We start from the raw sequence: 19,154 nt of genomic DNA on the forward strand, positions 1-19,154 counted from the left end.
ACGATCGTCGTATTGAACAGACCAAGGCGCAGCGTGATGAACGAACATGTTTAACTTTATTATCTTTAGTGATAATAGAACACAATCAACAAAACAAGAAACGACTCGTGAAGTCCACGGTAACAATGACCGAACACGGAACAAGAACCCACAAACACAAAGGGAAAATAGACAGTCTAAATATGGCTCCCAATCAGAGACAACCAATGACAGCTGACACTCGTTGCCTCTGATTGGGAGTCACTCTAGCCAACATAGAAATAAACACAACAGAATTACCAACATAGAATTAAACACATAGAATGAACACACCCTGGCTCAACATATAGAGTCCCAGAGCCAGGGTGTGACATTGACTAACAAGTTGAAGTCTATAACAAAGTCTAAGCATGTGATTGATAGATGATCTCCTCAGAGATACATTATCATCATTACCGTATGTTTCCTTTACTGCGTATGTGTCCGTTTATAGTCATGTTATGAATTAGGATTACTTCATCTCCAAGAGCAGCAACTTTGGTCAAACGCTGAAGGGGATGTGAAACGGAGATGAAAATAAAATAAATAGAAAATGTATGAGTACAGGATTTGCCCAGAGCGATATGTACATTTTTACATTTACATTTTAGTCATTTAGCAGACGCTCTTATCCAGAGCGACTTACAGGAGCAATTAGGGTTAAGTGCCTTGCTCAAGGGCACATTTACGTCATTTAGCAGACGCTCTTATCCAGAGCGACTTACAAATTGGTGCATTCACCCTATAGCCAGTGAGCTTGTTCCACCATTGGGGTGCCAGAGCAGCGAACAGTTTTGACTGGGCTGAGCGGGAACTATGCTTCCGCAGAGGAAGGGGAGCCAGCAGGCCAGAGGTGGATGAACGCAATGCCCTCGTTTGGGTGTAGGGACTGATCAGAGCCTGAAGGTACGGAGGTGCCGTTCCCCTCACTGCTCCATAGGCAAGCACCATGGTCTTGTAACGGATGCGAGCTTCAACTGGAAGCCAGTGGAGTGTGCGGAGGAGGGGGTGACGTGAGAGAACTTGGGAAGGTTGAACACCAGACGGGCTGCGGCATTCTGGATGAGTTGTAGGGGTTTAATGGCACAGGCAGGGAGCCCAGCCAACAGCGAGTTGCAGTAATCCAGACGGGGAGATGACAAGTGCCTGGATTAGGACCTGTGCCGCTTCCTGTGTAAGGCAGGGTCGTACTCTCCAAATGTTGTAGAGCATGAACCTGCAGGATCGGGTCACCGCCTTGATGTTGGCGGAGAACGACAGGGTGTTGTCCAGGGTCACGCCAAGGCTCTTCGCACTCTGGGAGGAGGACACAACGGAGTTGTCAACCGTGATGGCGAGATCATGGAACGGGCAGTCCCTTCCCGGGAGGAAGAGCAGCTCCGTCTTGCCAGGGGTTCAGCTTGAGGTGGTGATCCGTCATCCATACTGATATGTCGGCCAGACATGCAGAGATGCGATTCGCCACCTGGTTATCAGAAGGGGGAAAGGAGAAGATTAGTTGTGTATCGTCAGCGTAGCAATGATAGGAGAGGCCATGTGAGGATATGACAGAGCCAAGTGACTTAGTGTATAGGGAGAAAAGGAGAGGGCCTAGAACTGAGCCCTGGGGGACACCAGTGGTGAGAGCACGTGGTGCGGAGACAGCTTCTCGCCACGCCACTTGGTAGGAGCGACCGGTCAGGTAGGACGCAATCCAGGAGTGAGCCGCGCCGGAGATGCCCAGCTCGGAGAGGGTGGAGCCTCTTTACCATGTACAGATGCTTCCTATGGACGCACAGAGCAAGTTGAAACTGTATTTAGTCCGTTTCAGCAGTAAGTGTGCAATCTTTCAGCACTGAGTGGATGTGTTTTGTAAGTTTCAGTTGTGAGTACAAGACCTTAACAATAAGTGGTCTGACAGAGACATTTTTGTGGCTAGACACAAACATAAAAAACAACAGTAATATTCCTCAAACTGACCTCAGAACTGACAGGAATGCTTTACCTCCCCTTTGTGCATCCATTCTACAGTGAATATAAATAGCACCCTTCTAATCATAAGCACCCCACTCAGGCCCCCCAGGCCCTTTCTATTCAGATTCCCAGAGATGTTCAGAGAGAAATTAAGCGCTGTTGTGTTTATTGGTGGGTCTGTGGGCACTCTCTGGTGGAAGTGGGATACTCTTTAGGGGATTTCATTTCATTGGAATTCAGCGGTAACATCGTTAGGAGGGCTCAGGGATGGGATGGGGTGGGGTATGGTGTGGTGGGGAAGTTTAAGTGGCAAAGAAGGTTTTATTTTTCTGTTGTTGCTGTCAGTGGAGGGAAGACAGCAGCAACAATGGAGATGGCTGGCATGAAGCTGGTATAGAAGTAGGACTTTCACTTTGTACATTCCACCCGCCATTTTAACAACTGTCATTGTTCCAGGAGTCCAAGGAGCTGTCTGACCAAAAGCCTTTTTAGAGGTGGGACGAATCTCTTGCAGAACCAGGAGAAAGAGCCTGTTGATCCAAGAAGAATGAGGGCCAGGGAGACAACCCCCCTCCCTGGTTTCTTATACTTGTTTTTTAGCTGCCTTTTTTGTGAGGCGTTTTAAAAGATGCACAAAAGGACTTGTCGTTAGGAACAATTCGAAGTGAAAGGATTACTTCTCAGCAACATTTTGTGAATTTTGTTTGATAAAAAGACCACCTTTCAGTTTGTTTTAAAGGGACATTTAAGGAGAAAGGTTTATTGGTTCTTCTCCTCCATTTCACAGTGTGTTCTCTTTTGCCTCAAACAGTCCTCATGATGTCAGGTAAAAAAGAGGACTAGAAGTATAATTGGTTATATCCATACCAATTTACTCTGGTTTACTTAGCTCAACAATAGAAGTCGTGGGGTAGAGCATTAGCTAGACGACTTTGCAAATAAGGATGGTCAGTGTTAGAATATTCTCCATATGACTTTAAAGCTAACCCTCTAACCAAAAGATGATTTCACATGACTCACATGCTTTTTTACATCAATTTTTTATTTATTTATTAGAAACATGAGATGATGACTCTCGACCAATAGTTTGCTTGGTCCATTGGCCTTCACTGTTCTGAGACAAAGAATAACAAATAAAAAATAAAAAAAGACTGATGGGAGTGAGTGTGGGTATTCAGACCTGTCACTGCCAGCTGCATGGCAGTCGGTCTGCCGGAACTCACATCACGTCTAGGGTCAGCCACCCTCCACCAGAAGGCCTTCACTGGTTGAGAGACGGAATTTAAATAACAAGGGCTGAGGAATTGCCAACTGTTTAAAGCCCTTACAAGATCAATGCAGAATAATTGCATTTGCTTGGCTGGTGAACAAGCTGTCCACACTTGGCAGAATTTGAATAAGTTCACAAAGAATTTCAATGAAGAGTCCAACTTTTTACATCTGAGAGACATTTGTAAGACGTTTAACGTAGCCAAATGTTACAGAGTCAACTGGTTCTAAATGGAAGTTTCCAATGGTAGGCCTAATCAATCACTGTAAACTCATAAGTCTGCTCTGTAACCAAACTAAAAAAGTGCTTAATTCACAAGGATGTATAAGTAGTTTAAATATAATCAAGATTTATTCAATTAGGCACCATCTCTTGTAGATTGTGAGTCTCAGATGTTCTTTCCACAAACAGTACAACTAAAGCCAGATAGGGTTGTTAATTTTTACTTTTCACCACCAGCTGCAGACATGGTGCTAACTGAAAACCGTAACAAAGTCCACCTGCTGCACTGTTTTCTTAGAGTAAATCTTTCAGTCTTATCTCTAACTGCCATGGGACTTCCCTGATAAGGAAAACCACAGGATTTGATCCCCTCCTTAATCTCCTCCAGCTAATATTATTTATTTATTCAAATGTATATGTCACATGCTCACACAGCAACATATTTTAATTTCTATTTACCAAATTACTATAAAGGCCTACCTATAGTAGATTCAAGAACGAGCAAAGTGCCTATAGGAAATAGCTGTAGGCTAAGCAGAATGTGAAAACTGGCGGGCACGGAATTTAAAAGTAACAAGGGACTTAAATCATTTATTTCACACACACACAGACGCACACACTCACACGTCCTCCTCTCGTGGGCGTGTCTACGATTTAGATCCCGCCCTGGGGAAGAGTCTTTTCTCAGCGTCCCCACAATAGAGCACAATAGCGCTTTACAGACCGCTCATGAGGCGTGGCTAGCTTTGAGGTTAGGTTATAAAATTGGGCTAGAACACAATTTCAATGTATTACAATAATGCAGACGCACTGGACGGTTGTTTGATTTCTTTGTTCTGTCTGGAGAGAATTACTATATGGACTTTCAATTTAGGTGATTCTCAGTATACAACTACGTATTGTAGTTTTGAAATATGTCGAAAAGTTATGGTAAGAAAACGGTTATCTCTATAACCAGTGCAGGATTCACCTGCCTTCTGTTGCTCTTGGTGGTCGCGCAGCATCAAAGAGTTCTGGTAGATGAGGTTCCAAATGAGAGAGAGATGGGGACGCGCTCACTCCAGAGCATGGACACTTTAGCTACGGACGGAGTGAAGGCTGTTCAGCAACAGGTCAACTCGGAGGCGCAGGCAAAGAAAGGATTCTCTGCGTATTTTTCCAAGTTGACCCGGATACGGCGAGAGGCGGACAAGCCTGCAGGGTCCGCTCAGTCAGCAACAGATGCGTCCCCCGCAGAGGACATCAGTGCAGATGACATCTTCATCGCTGTCAAGACCACAAAGAAGTTCCATCAGTCTCGACTGAATCTCCTTCTGGATACCTGGATCTCTAGAAACATGCAGCAGGTAAGCCAACAATACAACAGTATTATCAGAAGAATATGATTCATTTTAAATCTTCCATGAAACAATCACATATTTTCATTAGGTTTCCTTTAGTAGGCTTAGGCTAGGACATTTACCATGCTTTTACAAAAATAGGCAATAGACCTAATATTCACCCATAAAATATGCTTTACAACAAGCCACCAATGAGTTGTTCAGTGTTACTGCTGACCCACTCAAACATCTGCCCCACTCATATGTCAGGTGAGATGTGGGTGATAACTGTTTGTTCCTGAACTGTCCATATTACCCTCTTAATTATGCAGAGTTCCTTAGGCTCTGTCACTTTTTATTCTGCCTTGAGTGATGCCCCTGAGAATGTAGGGAGCAGTTTCAGGACTCTGCACCCCCCTCTCTCTGCACCCCCCTCTTTCCCCCCTCTCCTTTATCCCCCTCTTTTGGGTGTCCCTGTGAATGCCCTGGTGCAATGTATGCCTCACAGCAGCGGCTCCAGTGCTGTCCCCTTTCCAGGGCTAACAAAGCGTCTTTCTGAAGGGGGAAGAAAAGCTTGTCCAGCCTCCTTGTCTCAGCTGCTCCATGGGAACGTGGGAGCTGTGTCTGGGTCAAGCAGCCAAGGGATGGGAAAATGGGGGCTTCGTTAAGGGGATGCTAGGGACAAAGGGGTGCATCTATAGGGAAGTTTGTGCTGGGAGTAGCACGCTGAGTATGAAAATGCAGCCCTGAGAACCAAGCGCTTTTAGACTGGTGCACAAAAGCACTCACAGCCATAGTCGAGAGGAAACAGAGGCTAGTCAAAGTGATTTCATCCAGTACCCAGAGTTGTCGCGCATATTTTTCAAAAGTCAATTAAATTCTCCTCGGGCACAATCGCACATTCTTTATCCACCTTCTTTTGAGAGCTCTTCTCTCCATCCCAAGCCAAACTCCTCTGTTTTGAGTGTTTTGAATATGGCAAGGTTAGTCATAGCAACACTGTCTCTCTTTGTATGCAGAGGAGGTGGGGTGAGTTGAGTCTGTTGCCATGAAAATTGAACTTTGAACACATAAGATGCATCACATTATCAAATACAGTAGCCCATTCAAATAACTCCCTCCATTCCATAATGGTCTTTTACTACAGCCGATACAGGGAAAGTCTACATCTGGCCTAGTTCTTCAACTAGGACAGGTTAATGCTCAGGAAGACAGACTGTCAATAAGGTTTGGGGAGTAGCAGTTTACATGGCCATTGAGTGTGCTGTACTTACTGTAGTGGATGATGTAAGTTAACCCATCTCAGAGAGAGAGAGTTAACAGCAGGGTTTAATCAGGCAGCTGGTAGGAGGCAGTGCAGACATAAAGAACGGCCTGGGCCCACAATACAAATGGGAGTTCCTGGAGGAAGGCTGACAGGTGGCCAGTAGTTGGAGAACAAAGGATGGTTCTAAGGCCAGTCATAGGAATCAGGTCATTCCCAGCACATATGGACATCTGCACCCAGGTTATATGATAATGCTCAACTGATGGACACCTGTGGAGCTCCGCTGACTGCATCCAGTTGATCATGTCTGTAGCTGGTATCTGAAGCTGGGAGAGATGGGTAATCATGGCATTCTGCCATCAGGTGAGGCCTGACTAGAACTGTGCACTGGTTCACTGGGCAGATCAGAGCCCTGATTCAATTTCCAGCACAGGATATACACGTTTTCGGTTTCCTTAAGCCAACGGGCTTGCTATCAGATGTTTACATGTAAATAGAGAGGGTAGATCCAATCTGTGATTACCATGTTGATAGAATTGTGCCTGTGGCTTACTGTCTCTGGCAGAAAAATATATCTGATTTTAGTTTTATGGTCAGAAGTTTTGATGTTTTTTATTACATAAAATGAAAGAAGTTATTGGGGAAAAAACAATTTGTTTCAGAGAATAATTGGTATAGTGAAAAGCCCAATTGTTATTTGTGAGTCATAAGTTAGTGAGTAAGCAAAAGTACTGTGATATAAAAAAATATTACAACTCGTTATTATGCACGGGTTGTTCAAATACTAGGCCCTGGTTTCCGGTGTTTCAGCAGATTTCCCCCCTCGAACAATGCAGCTTCCCTAGTGAGTGAGCCTCAAAACAATGAGAGAACAAACTGTGCAGCAACAGAATTCTCTGGCTTGTAGCACTTTGGGACCTGCAGTACATAACTAGCTACAAAACACAGGTTTAAATCTAGCTCTAACCTACACATCAATGGGCATTATAAGGGTATTGACTTTGGTTGTGTGCGGATAGGCACCGGCAGTGACATCATAGTGGTTTGATATGCATTCAATTTTTAATTGAGATGACATTAATTAGCCAGCACTCCCACAATGAGCGTCTGTACATCTGGCAGTTTGGAAGAAGACTTGGCTCCATTGTCGAGTTAATCAAATAGCCCTTCACAGTATGAAGGAATGAGTCTGTGAATATCCAGCTGGTCAGAGAGTGGGAAAGTGTCATTCTGTGTCTGTAGGTGGCCTGTTCTCTGTCCTGTACTGTAGTCCACACTCCAGTGACTTTAGTGCTGTGCCAAAGGCTAAAGGGAAGGGAGAAAACGGCATGGTGGGGGGAGAAGGTGGTTGTTGATGGAGGGAGATGAGTGGAGGGGAGTGCAGTCCGTACCCTTCCTTCCCGGGGATCTTGAGACAGCCAGCCAGGCACCATGCTCTGCTCAGACTGGGCCGTGTCAGGCCTTTCTTTGATGGGGAGGAGTGCAGCCCCCCCTTATCCCTCATCTGCGGTTCAGACAATCATTATAAAAAAATATATATATAGATTTTCCTCACGGGGCATGACTTGTTATTTATGAAACTATATGGGGGTATATTAATAAATGTTCAGTTTGAGTGACTACTTTTCTTTAATGTTTCAGTTAAGACAAAAGCCATTTAGCCCTTTAGAGACTTCTCTTTAGTTAACTGCTGCAGCTGTATGCAAATGCCAGCAAACATATTTAGAATTTACCCAGTGGAGGACTTTAACCACAACGAAAACACCCAGCATTGTTCTATTGAAGAGGGCCAGCGTATGGGGTGGTGAGAGAGGGGATGGGTAGGAGGGTGAAGTGGGGGTGAATGACCACACACAGATTTCGATTTACTAATCAGCAGTGAGATCCCCCCCCCTCTCCATCAGCCCCTCTCGACCCCTTTCTGTCAGTACCCGGGCCGCTCTGGCAGCTGCCTCAGTGATTAGGCTGTCCATTCAGCGGGACTTAAAGCAAACAGCGCCAGCCTCTGATCCCTTTACCAGTGAAACCACCACCCTTCCTTAAACAAACACAGGCCCAGGGCCCCGCAGCATCCATCGCACAACATCTGCTCCCAGTTTGTTGTGCAAACCAATCAGATAAAGCTTTGGCACCGACGGTAGATAGTACTGAACTGTAGAAATGGGAGTGTAGTTATTAGAAAAGTGAATGTCTTTGCCTTATCGCTCTCTGGGATGAACTCAGCCAGCACCACTGTTGAGATCCAGATCTCAGATGGCTGTTGCTGCTCAGCAGTCAGTGGCGGCAATCAATTAGTGGGAGTGTGGGGTTGGTTCAGTTGTCATAAACTGTCGCGAGCAGCGAGAAAGGGAAGGAAGGAGTGGGGCTAAGTGGGAGCTGCTACCTGGCGTGTTGGGGCACGCGGCGGAGATAAGGCAGGTGCTGTCTCACCTGAGAGGAAACTGACAACTCAGACACACACAGGGCATGGGGGCGGGGGCGGGGGCCCTTTCATCAGCCCTGTTTGACTGACTGAGGGAGGGCTGCCTAGCACCTGCTAAACCCTACCCACCATAAAATAACTCCTAATCCCTACCTGCTCTTTTAAGTGTGCCACTGAGGCTGCCTTTTGTTAACTAAACACCAACCTTGACAGCTTTATTCTTTGGCTGCTAAGAGCTTACTCTGTGCCATACAGGTGGTGCTGAAATTATTGATATCTGTATGATGGCCGTCGATGATATTTGTATTTCTATTCAACATGTTGGAGCTAGGGAGTGGGTACAGATCCAGAATGGAATTGGGTCATAAGGGTGTTGGGGGTCAGCGGTGGTGGGGGTTGAGGGGTTAGGTGTGGGGGAAGATGGTTGCCTCCCTCTTTGTTCTATGTCTGAGATGCTTTTGGGGGGCCTGCACAGTTGCCATGGAGAGAGGGGAACATTGCACAAGAGGCCTTTATTAGAGCGTGGCTTGTTTAACTCCATGTGTTTTCCACATGTATAAAAGACTGCTGATAGATGGTCATCACACTGAATTAGATGTATGGTGACCAAGGACATCAGACATACTGTAGTTTGGAGTCAAGTTGATTCTTGTGCCACCACTTGTTCTGTGAAGGGCTTTGATTTCATGGATTTCTTCTCCGACAACGTGAGCTGATGTATTTTCCATCTTTGTCTTTTCAGACTTACGTCTTCACAGACGGAGAAGAGGAGGAGCTGAAGAAGAAAATGGGTGAGTTTGGGATTTTTCTGAAGCATTTGAGTTCTAATTTTATATTTATCTTAACCTGAACAGTAGCTGGGATTAGTTAACCATTAAAGGTCCATATTTGATAGTGTGAGAAACCAAGCCACTATTTTAATCCCCATGGAAATTGTTGCTTTGAGCTCCTGACACTCTTAGTGTCAGATGGTGTTAAGCTGTGTGAAAAAGGCTCTAACAGCGCTATAGTTCCAATTATTTGCATTAGCTAGCTAGTAAGGTACTAGTTTGTAACTCACCATCTCCTCCCTCATTGTTCCTACAGGGAGTCACGCCATCAACACCAACTGTTCAGCAGCACACAGCCGCCAAGCTCTATCCTGCAAGATGGCTGTGGAGTACGACAAGTTCATTGAGTCTGGGAAAAAGTATGTGTCTATTTAAAGTGATGAATTTACCCAGGTTCTATGTCATTCTAGATTTGATAGTGATTATAGTTCTAATTGAAATATTATAATGCTTTAACAATGTTTTCCCCTCTTAGGTGGTTTTGTCACGTGGATGATGATAACTACGTTAACATGAGGACTCTGGTGAAGCTGCTGTCCCACTACCCCCACACCCAGGACATGTACATTGGCAAGCCCAGCCTGGACCGGCCCATCGAGGCCACAGAGAGGCTAGGAGACAACAAGATGGTAGGTGGACTCCTGGCCTGTGACAACTTTTCAATTGGTTATTAAAAGTTTGAGATGCTTCAGAAGGGTTGCATTACAACAACCTAACATGCTTTCTGTCTTTTTTTTCTTCTTCTCCAGAGACCAGTAAACTTCTGGTTTGCTACTGGGGGAGCTGGCTTCTGTGTGAGTCGAGGTCTGGCTTTGAAGATGAGCCCATGGGCCAGTGGCGGCCATTTTATGAACACGGCAGAGAAGATTCGTCTGCCTGACGACTGCACCATCGGCTACATCATCGAGTCGGTGCTGGGGGTGCCTCTGACCCGCAGCAACCTCTTCCACTCCCACCTGGAGAACCTGCAACAGGTGTCCAGATCTGAACTTCATAAACAGGTGAGATGTGAACGTGTCAGTCCGTCGTTTCACTGTGAGAATAGAGTTTCAGCATTTATCAGAACTTATTGGGCAGGGTTGCTAATTTCTTTCCCGTTTTTGCTTATTCCAGATCACATTGAGTTATGGAATGTTTGAGAACAAGAGGAACATCATCAATATGAAAGGGGCTTTCCCTGTGGAGGAGGACCCATCAAGGTGAGACATTACCCTCTGCATGACTACTAATACAGAAATGGAGATCCTACTCTACTTGAACTATCTTGACTGTAAAGAGGGTATATATTTTTTCTCTGTTAATCTAACCTCCATGTCTCTCTCTCAACTTGTGTTCCAGGTTTAAGTCTGTGCACTGTTTGCTGTACCCAGACACCGCCTGGTGCCCACCTCAGGTTGCCTACTAGGTGACCGGCTCCTTTGGTATCCTCGTCCCTGCCGTGCCTCGGTATCTGAAAGGCTGGTGGGGACCCGTGTTTGGTATTGGACTGTGATGTCACTGTATTTTTGTTGCAGTGGCACATGGACTCTGATAGATTTTATGGGCTGCTGTGCGGCCCGCCTAGGGACATTTCCTTCCTGTGTGGTATCTTGGCTTCCTCCCTGGCATAGGGGCAGAGGAGCCAGGCAGGCACTTAGTGGGAATGAGCTTTCAGCATTATGGCTTTGCAGGCAATCAGATGTGCTTTGTGTTTTAAATGTTGCTTGTAAATGTATTTGCAATTCTTATAGAATGTACTACTTATATATCCAAGCCTTTTGCCAGCTTTACATTATTAATTTGTTGAATTTCCATTGAACTGTTTGCCTTATTGTTCAATTCCTTTTTGTTTCTTCTGGGTTTTGGAAGCCATTCAAGGCAATCCTTTTAGGTTCTATAGAAATAATCAGACGGTCAGAATTTCTGAGATTGTGGAGGAAATGGTTTTCATTTTGGGCTTTTTGGTTGTAGTTTATTTTTGCTTGTTCATTTCAGAAGACTCCGGACAAAAACAATAATATGAAGATATTTTGGTCCTTTTTGTTAATGATTCGTCAGTGTTATTACTAATATGATTTGAGCTGGCAGTAGGCAGTTTTCCAAATGTACCCTCAGGTTATAAAATCTGAGGTATATCAGGAATAAGCACTTTTTCCCTTATTGATAGTTTTAAATGAATGAATTAATTGACAGAATTGACATCCTTAGATATGTTTCACAGCTGTGTCAAAAACAACGGAAAAATATCAATATCTCTAGATTTGATTGTATTTAATAACATTCCTTGCATTTGATAGAATCAGGGAAAATAATATATAGCAAAGATATTGATTTTTAATGTTACAATCAACTGTTGATTTGCTTGAAGATGTTCTTGTTTAAAAATTGCACAGCTGGGTTTCAAATGAACTTTTGCTTGCTCTTGTAAAGTAGCTCAATTACCTCCAACTCTTCCACTGATACTTTATATTTACCTTTAGATTACCACCAACACATGTTATACTCTCTGATACTTTTTTCACAAAATAGATTGATGCAGAGCCATGTATACTAATCTACCTTCTTCCTCAGTGAGTATGTGGGTTGGTTTTGTATTGAGCTTTGCAAGAGCAACACCAGTGTTTACACACAGAGGTGTTCTTCCTCTGTAAATGACCCATATTGGGTAGGATTGTATATGTTGATTATAAAGCAGTATTTGTGTACTGTGCCTTTTTGTTGAAATGCTAAATGTGTATATTGATGATTAGAATGTAAATGCTTTTGATGACCTTGACATGTTTTTTACTGCTTGTTGTAACTGCGCTAAATGGCTGTTATTTATTCTCCAGTATCTGGATGGTTCTAATGTTCTATTTCAAATGTTTGCTTCTCAGGGATTATGATCAAACCCTGATGTTATTACCATAGGAACCACTGTGGTGCCTGAACATGCTTTGAAATAAAGTTGGATAACCGCTGAGAAACATAACAATCTTTGTTTCGTATTTTGTTTTCTATTCCATTCCATTCATAGCATGAGATTACAGATGATCTACTTCTACATAAAGGTTAGAATGGAATAAGCCATGTCCTTGCATCTTACAGATAGTGTGTGTGAACAAAATATAAGCCTATTCAATCAGGTCCTTATTTTTAGAAGGGATGAAATACAGTGGCTTGCGAAAGTATTCACCCCCCTTGGCATTTTTCCTATTTTGTTGCCTTACAACCTGGAATGAAAATGGATTTTTGGGGGGGTTGTATCATTAGATTTACACAACATGCCTACCACTTTGAAGATGCAAAATATAATTTTTTGTGAAACAAGAAATAAGACAAACAGAACTTGAGCGTGCATAACTATTCACCCCCCCCAAAGAATAGTTATGAGCGTGCATAACTATTCACCCCCCCCAAAGCCACCTTTTGCAGCAATTACAGCTGCAAGTCTCTTGGGGTATGTCTCTATAAGCTTGGCACATCTAGCCACTGGGATTTTTGCCCATTCTTCAAGGGAAAACTGCTCCAGCTCCTTCAAGTTGGATGGGTTCCGCTGGTGTACAGCAATCTTTAAGTCATACCACAGATTCTCAATTGGATTGAGGTCTGAACTAGGCCATTCCAAGACATTTAAATGTTCCCCTTAAACCACTCAAGTGTTGCTTTAGCAGTATGCTTAGGGTCATTGTCCTGCTGGAAGGTGAACCTCCATCCCAGTCTCAAATCTCTGGAAGACTGAAACAGTTTTCCCTCAAGAATTTCCCTGTATTTAGTGCCATCCATCATTCCTTCAATTCTGACCAGTTTCCCAGTACCTGCTGATGGAAAAACATCCCCACAGCATGATGCTGCCACCACCATGCTTCACTGTGGGGATTGTGTTCTCGGGGTGATGAGAGGTGTTGGGTTTGCGCCAGACATAGCGTTTTCCTTGATGTCCAAAAAGCTCAATTTTAGTCTCATCTGACCAGAGTACCTTCTTCCATATGTTTGGGGAGTCTCCCACATGCCTTTTGGCGAACACCAAACGTGTTTGCTTATTTTTTTCTTTAAGCAATGGGTTTTTTCTGGCCCCTCTTCTGTAAAGCCCAGCTCTGTGGAGTGTAAGGCTTAAAGCTTTGCAGCTCCTTCAGGGTTATCTTTGGTCTCTTTGTTGCCTCTGATTAATGCCCTCCTTGCCTGGTCCGTGAGTTTTGGTGGGCGGCCCTCTCTTGGCAGGTTTGTTGTGGTGCCATATTCTTTCAATTTTTTTATAATGGATTTAATGGTGCTCTGTGGGATGTTCAAAGTTTCAGATATTTTTTAATAACCCAACCCTGATCTGTACTTCTCCACAACTTTGTCCCTGACCTGTTTGGAGAGCTCCCTGGTCTTCATGGTGCCGCTTGCTTGGTGGTGCCCCTTGCTCAGTGGTGTTGCAGACTCTGGGGTCTTTCAGAACAGGTATATATATACTGAGATCATTTGACAGATCATGTGACACTTAGATTGCACACAGGTGGACTTTATTTAACTAATTATGTGACTTCTGAAATAGTAATTGGTTGCACCAGATCTTATTTAGGGGCTTGATAACAAAGGGGATGAATACATATGCACTCACCACTTTTCCGTTATTTATTTTGTAGAATTTTGTGAAACAAGTTATTTTTTTTCATTTCACTTCACCAATTTGGACTATTTTGTGTATGTCCATTACATGAAATCCAAATAAAAAGTACAGGTTGTAATGCAACAAAATAGGAAAAACGCCAAGGGGGATGAATACTTTTGCAAGGCACTGTAGGGTGCACTACAACTTGCCATGCTTTTATATGTAATTGTTTGATTAGAGGGCACACCGAGGCATGACGATAAAAACTATATTGTGAACTCGGTCATCTCTCACAACCATGCCAAAGAAAAGGGCTAAATAGACATTTAAATGCCCAAGTGCTTATGTACTCTGTCTAAAGCTCTGTGCTTGTCTCACTAAAGCATTTAGGCAAACAACATCTCCCAGTCAGTCTGAATGTTGGCCGAGGCCCAGGGTGTAAATTATAATGCTAATGGAACACACTTAAAGCGACAACTCTGTCAGACTTTATTTATTGTTCTACAACACTGGGTATGGGAAAGGACATTGTTGCAATCGAAAGGATTGCGAGAAAATAAACAGAGAACCGCAGTGTGGAACCGCAGTTCTCCATGTGTCACAATCCTAATTCAACTGAAGTTGTGATCAGACGTGACATTTCTGTGTCTGACAGACAGAGCCACTGCTTTTCTTCAAACATTAGAATTCTATGCAAAAGATGAGGGAGGAAATCATTCATCATACAGTGACACAGAGCCTTAAAACATTTAGGCAATGATGAATTGTGGGTAACGCATTGTGTATCCCCTATTGTCCCCCTCTTACTGTAAATAAACAGTAGCCCTGCCTGATCTGAAATATATTCAACCCTATTATCAACAACATTCATCATTCAGTCAATGCAGTCTCACCTATAACATGCAGAAAAACTTCTCAGAAGTTTTCATCCCTCTAGGTTTTGAAATTACTGACCAAAGTCATGTTTGTGTAACTGTGTCAGACCAGACTTTAGAGCCAAAGTTGTAGGAGATCACATTACTCTTCAATTAAGGATTTGTTATTCATATAAAACCTTTGTTTTTCTAAGTGAAAGATCAAACCGCATTCGGTGCCGAAGAAGACATGTTATTATGAGGACACATCCGCGACTTACCACTTAATTGTACAAGAGTTTATATACTTTAGCCATTTTTCTGCAGTTCACATGGGTCCAGTGCCAGTAAAGAACCCCTTCAATCCTCTGGTTTACAGTCTGGATACAGTTTAACCCAACCAATAGCCACTGGTTAAATGGAAAAGGTTACTAGAGTGATGGCTTTAACATGCCCGTGTCATATAATATATTTCACCCTCATTTCAAACCTCCATAAAGATTGGGGGGGCAGTTATAATTTCATGTGTCACTGGAGAGGAGAGAACAGAGAGAGAGAGAGAGCTTGATGACAGATGTCCGTTTGAAACTGAGCTTCAGACACATTAAGGGCCTGTAACTTTTCCCACTACATCTCACTAAGCCAAGCTATGATTATGGCCTTGTGGTCTGGATGTTTCTCTGGTAATTTGTCTCACATGCTCAGCTTCATTGATGGGTCCTTCATCCCTTGTTTACATGAAATGTTTTCTAAATGGACAAATGACTGTAAATGTAAAGTGGCTGAGTCAAAATATTAAAATGCTTTGAGAGATAGGCTACAGTCCCACTGAATGGAAGTCCTGAGAGCGTGAGACAGACAACCATAGACGTGTATTTACAGACACAACAGCAGGTGACAGATGACAGACATGTAACTGGTGAGATGGTTATCAGAGAGCAACAACAGGATGCTACAGCCCTGTAACCTCATCTCTTCTGGTGACTAGACATAATGTTGAAATAGAACCGGGGATGTTGTTGTGCCTCATCCTGTTATCACTGATAAAGATTCTAGGAACCAAACCAGTCCACTATCCAAATTCAGTTTTTAAATGAAGAATTGTCTGCATAGTTGGTGTTGTTTCTCCACACACTGATGCCAGTCGACACTCGATCTCCAGTCTTCCTTGTGTTAGCTTCTCCAGAATCGTGCCAGTCAAACTGTCTGCCCTCACCCTCCCTGTACTTGTGGCTTTAACCCTGGGAGTCAGTCATCATGAATAGCTGTTGTATCTTGTCTGTCTGTCTGCTCTGCCATCCTTTTAATGATAGTCAGTTCTGAGAACTCCCATGTGGCAGTTGACATGAATTCATAAGTACTTTAAACACACATTTACTTAAGGTTTTATATTTGTTTTGACTGGTTCCCCTCCACTTCAGAGGCTGCAGACTGTCTGAGTTCCGCCTTTTCCCAGACGGTCCATTTAATGGGTGCTTCCTGTCTAAAAAAGCTCACAACCTACTTGAGAATGTGTAGGCTAATAATAGAGCGAGTAGGATTCCAAACATTACAACTATAACTATATTTAAATCATGAAATCATGTTCTGCAATGTAAAGGACAGTACAACTGGTGCCTTGATAATGAAAAGGGAAAGCAAAGGTAGTTGCATTGTGACTCACTGAATCATTTGGTGAACACATTCAACAGTTAACCCAACTATAATTTTATCTAAAGAGAAGGAAGTGTCAGAGCTGACTATAGATGGTGATGACCTGGAACTGTCTGTATCCTGCTAAAACAAACAAACACTTCAACACCTTGGAGAATCTCTAGCCTTATAGGTGTTACTTCTAGCACCTCCCTGCTCACTGTTGGTTCAAATGTGTCAAACTACACACAAAAAGTATGTTTTAGTAGGGAGGTCTGCCTTTTTTCATTCATACCCGCTGTTTCCACATAATTTCAATGAAATGACGTTGAACCAACGTGGAATAGACATTGAATTGACGTCTGTACCCAGTGGGTATTATTTCCATTTATGTGTCAATTAATAAATGACTGTCTGACAATGGAATGGCCTTTGGCAGTGATGGTGTGGATTAGGAAACTCCTGCAGTGATAGTCATGGTGAATCCTGGCACAAGGCTAAAATCTGGCGAGGTATGGAAGGCGTCCAACGTTGGAACAACTGCCAGGAGACCAACATTCTACAGCGCGCCGGGGATTATGGAGACACTGGTGACTCGCACGCTGTCACCGTGGCTTTCCCCTGCAGATCAATTAACAGCCCACGGTGTCTGTAGGATTAGAATGGGCTGGAGTGGCAGGATGGTTCTGCATTGCCCCACTGGGAGGGAGCACTCACAGCAACTGGCTGAGGGCTTAATCCGCTTCCTCAACATGTACTCAAAGGCTGGGAAGGCTGTCTTTACCATAATCCAGGTATCACATATCTCTAGAAGTGAGGGCTCGCTTGAACTTCAGTGGCCATTATTTGTGAAGACATTGTCCTTGAACAGACTATAGTGAAGATCCAGCCTTAGAGGAGTGCTGTAGGCTCCTCCCAGACCAGTTCATCCATATACCGTAGCCTCTTGAAAGGTCCATTGGGTAAGGTAATACATGAGGGACCTTCTACAGTGTCCCACAGCAGGTAAAACAGTTCCTGTGTGTTCAGCCAATAGCTTGATCTCACCCATCCATTCCACACTGACTCGGAATGGCTGTGCCTGTATCTCATTATGATTATTGAATTATTTGATCTGTGCTGGGCAATTAATTCCTGTTGACACAAGCTGTAATTGAATTATCCATCAACAGTCTTATAGTGACAATGATAATCTACTTGAACACTTTCCATTACATTGTCTTTATTAAATCATTTTAATTATCTGAAAACACCCACTTATTATTTCATCAAAGACATGAAAGACTGTCAAGATCTTGAAGATCATACATTGTGCTCCCACCTATTCCTCACTCATATACCATTGCTGCCCCAGGCGTACTTTTTTACACTTACAGAAACATACACTGAGTATACAAAACCTTCTCTTTCCATTACATAGACTGACCAGGTGAATCCAGGTGAAAGCTATGCTCCCTTATTAATGTCACTTGTTAAATCCACTTCAATCAGTGTAGATGAAGGGGATGAGACAGGTTAAAGAAGGATTTTTAAGCCTTGAGACATGGATTGTGCATGTGCACCATTCAGAGGGTGAATGGGCAAGACAAAATATTTAAGTGCTTTAGAACAGAGTATGGTAGTAGGTGCCAGGAGCACTGGATTGTGTCAAGAACTGCAACGCTGCTGGGTTTTTCCATGCTCAACAGTTTCCTGTGTGTATCAAGAATGGTCCACCACCCAAAGGACATCCAGCCAACTTGACACAACTGTGGGAAGCATTGGAGCCAACATGGGCCAGCATCCCTGTGGAATGGTTTCGACACATTGTATAGTTCATTCGCCGACGAATTGAGGCTGTTCTGACGGCAAAGGGGGGAGGGGTGTAACTCAATATTAGGAAGGTGTTCCTAATGTTTGATATACTCAGTGTATAAGGGAGCTCCATTGTGCGGGAGGAAAGCTAACTCCATTATACTTGGGGAACAAGGATTAGCTTGTGAAGTCAATACTGTACGCCCTGAGGTTTAATACTCTTCCCACTCCAGTGTTCTACAGTGATAACATTGGCACCTGCAGGGCTGTTGAGTGACGCTTGGGCCCACACCCTTTGCATTAACATCATAACGGTAACAGCAGAGGAGATCAGTATTTAAATCTTGATGCTGCTATCAGATATGCAAATATCACCGTCAGCGAGTTCTGTTGGGGAGATGAAGACTGACCATCTTTACCAGTTGAACACTAGGTAAAGTAATTTGACCTCCATTACAACACATTCGTAAATGTACACATGGAAGGAGGCCTATTCTTATAACACCAAATAGATATTTTGCAGAGATATGCAAGAAAGGTTGATTTGATTGTGGATGCAACACAATAGAACACTTATTTTACACATTTAGGGAAATAGTCCTAACTTAGGGACTCAAGCACATATTGAACTGAATAAATCTATTTTCTTGTGTAAGTGTCCTGGGGTGTGCGAGACACGAGCTTTTGCATGGAATGCAAATTCATTTTCCAGACAGACAGCTCCTTCTCCAGACCTCTGCCCCAGACACTCAGAGAGATATGACTCCACCCTACGAGCGTTGACTGAAGTTTGATTACTGGCATGTGTGCCTCATAGCCACCTGTCTGGAGATTTTCAGTTAAATACAGTATAGTATAGCTATTGCATAACATTGCTTATTCATAATAACCTATACCAAATCCAAATAATTCATCTGTAATCCAGGATTACTGTTATAGGTGTGCCACACTTCAAATGGGGCTCAATTCAATCATTCCATTGCAGTATTTATGTATTAGGCCTAAGAATCAACCAGCA

The 19,154-nt window shown here is 43.4% G+C and overlaps 1 protein-coding gene across 1 annotated transcript; it reads left to right on the forward strand.

The window, feature by feature from the left end:
* The first annotated feature begins 4,239 nt into the window (after positions 1-4,239).
* Positions 4,240-12,251, forward strand: LOC121569548 (beta-1,3-N-acetylglucosaminyltransferase lunatic fringe). The gene is made up of 7 exons (XM_041880605.2): positions 4,240-4,809; positions 9,214-9,262; positions 9,558-9,660; positions 9,777-9,930; positions 10,051-10,302; positions 10,415-10,500; positions 10,640-12,251. The coding sequence occupies exons 1-7, from the start codon at positions 4,378-4,380 to the stop codon at positions 10,704-10,706; spliced, it is 1,143 nt and encodes a 380-aa protein (XP_041736539.2). The 5' UTR covers positions 4,240-4,377; the 3' UTR covers positions 10,707-12,251.
* Positions 12,252-19,154: the final 6,903 nt, after the last annotated feature.

This window comes from Coregonus clupeaformis, chromosome 7, assembly GCF_020615455.1.
Source record: "Coregonus clupeaformis isolate EN_2021a chromosome 7, ASM2061545v1, whole genome shotgun sequence".
NCBI lineage: Eukaryota > Metazoa > Chordata > Actinopteri > Salmoniformes > Salmonidae > Coregonus > Coregonus clupeaformis.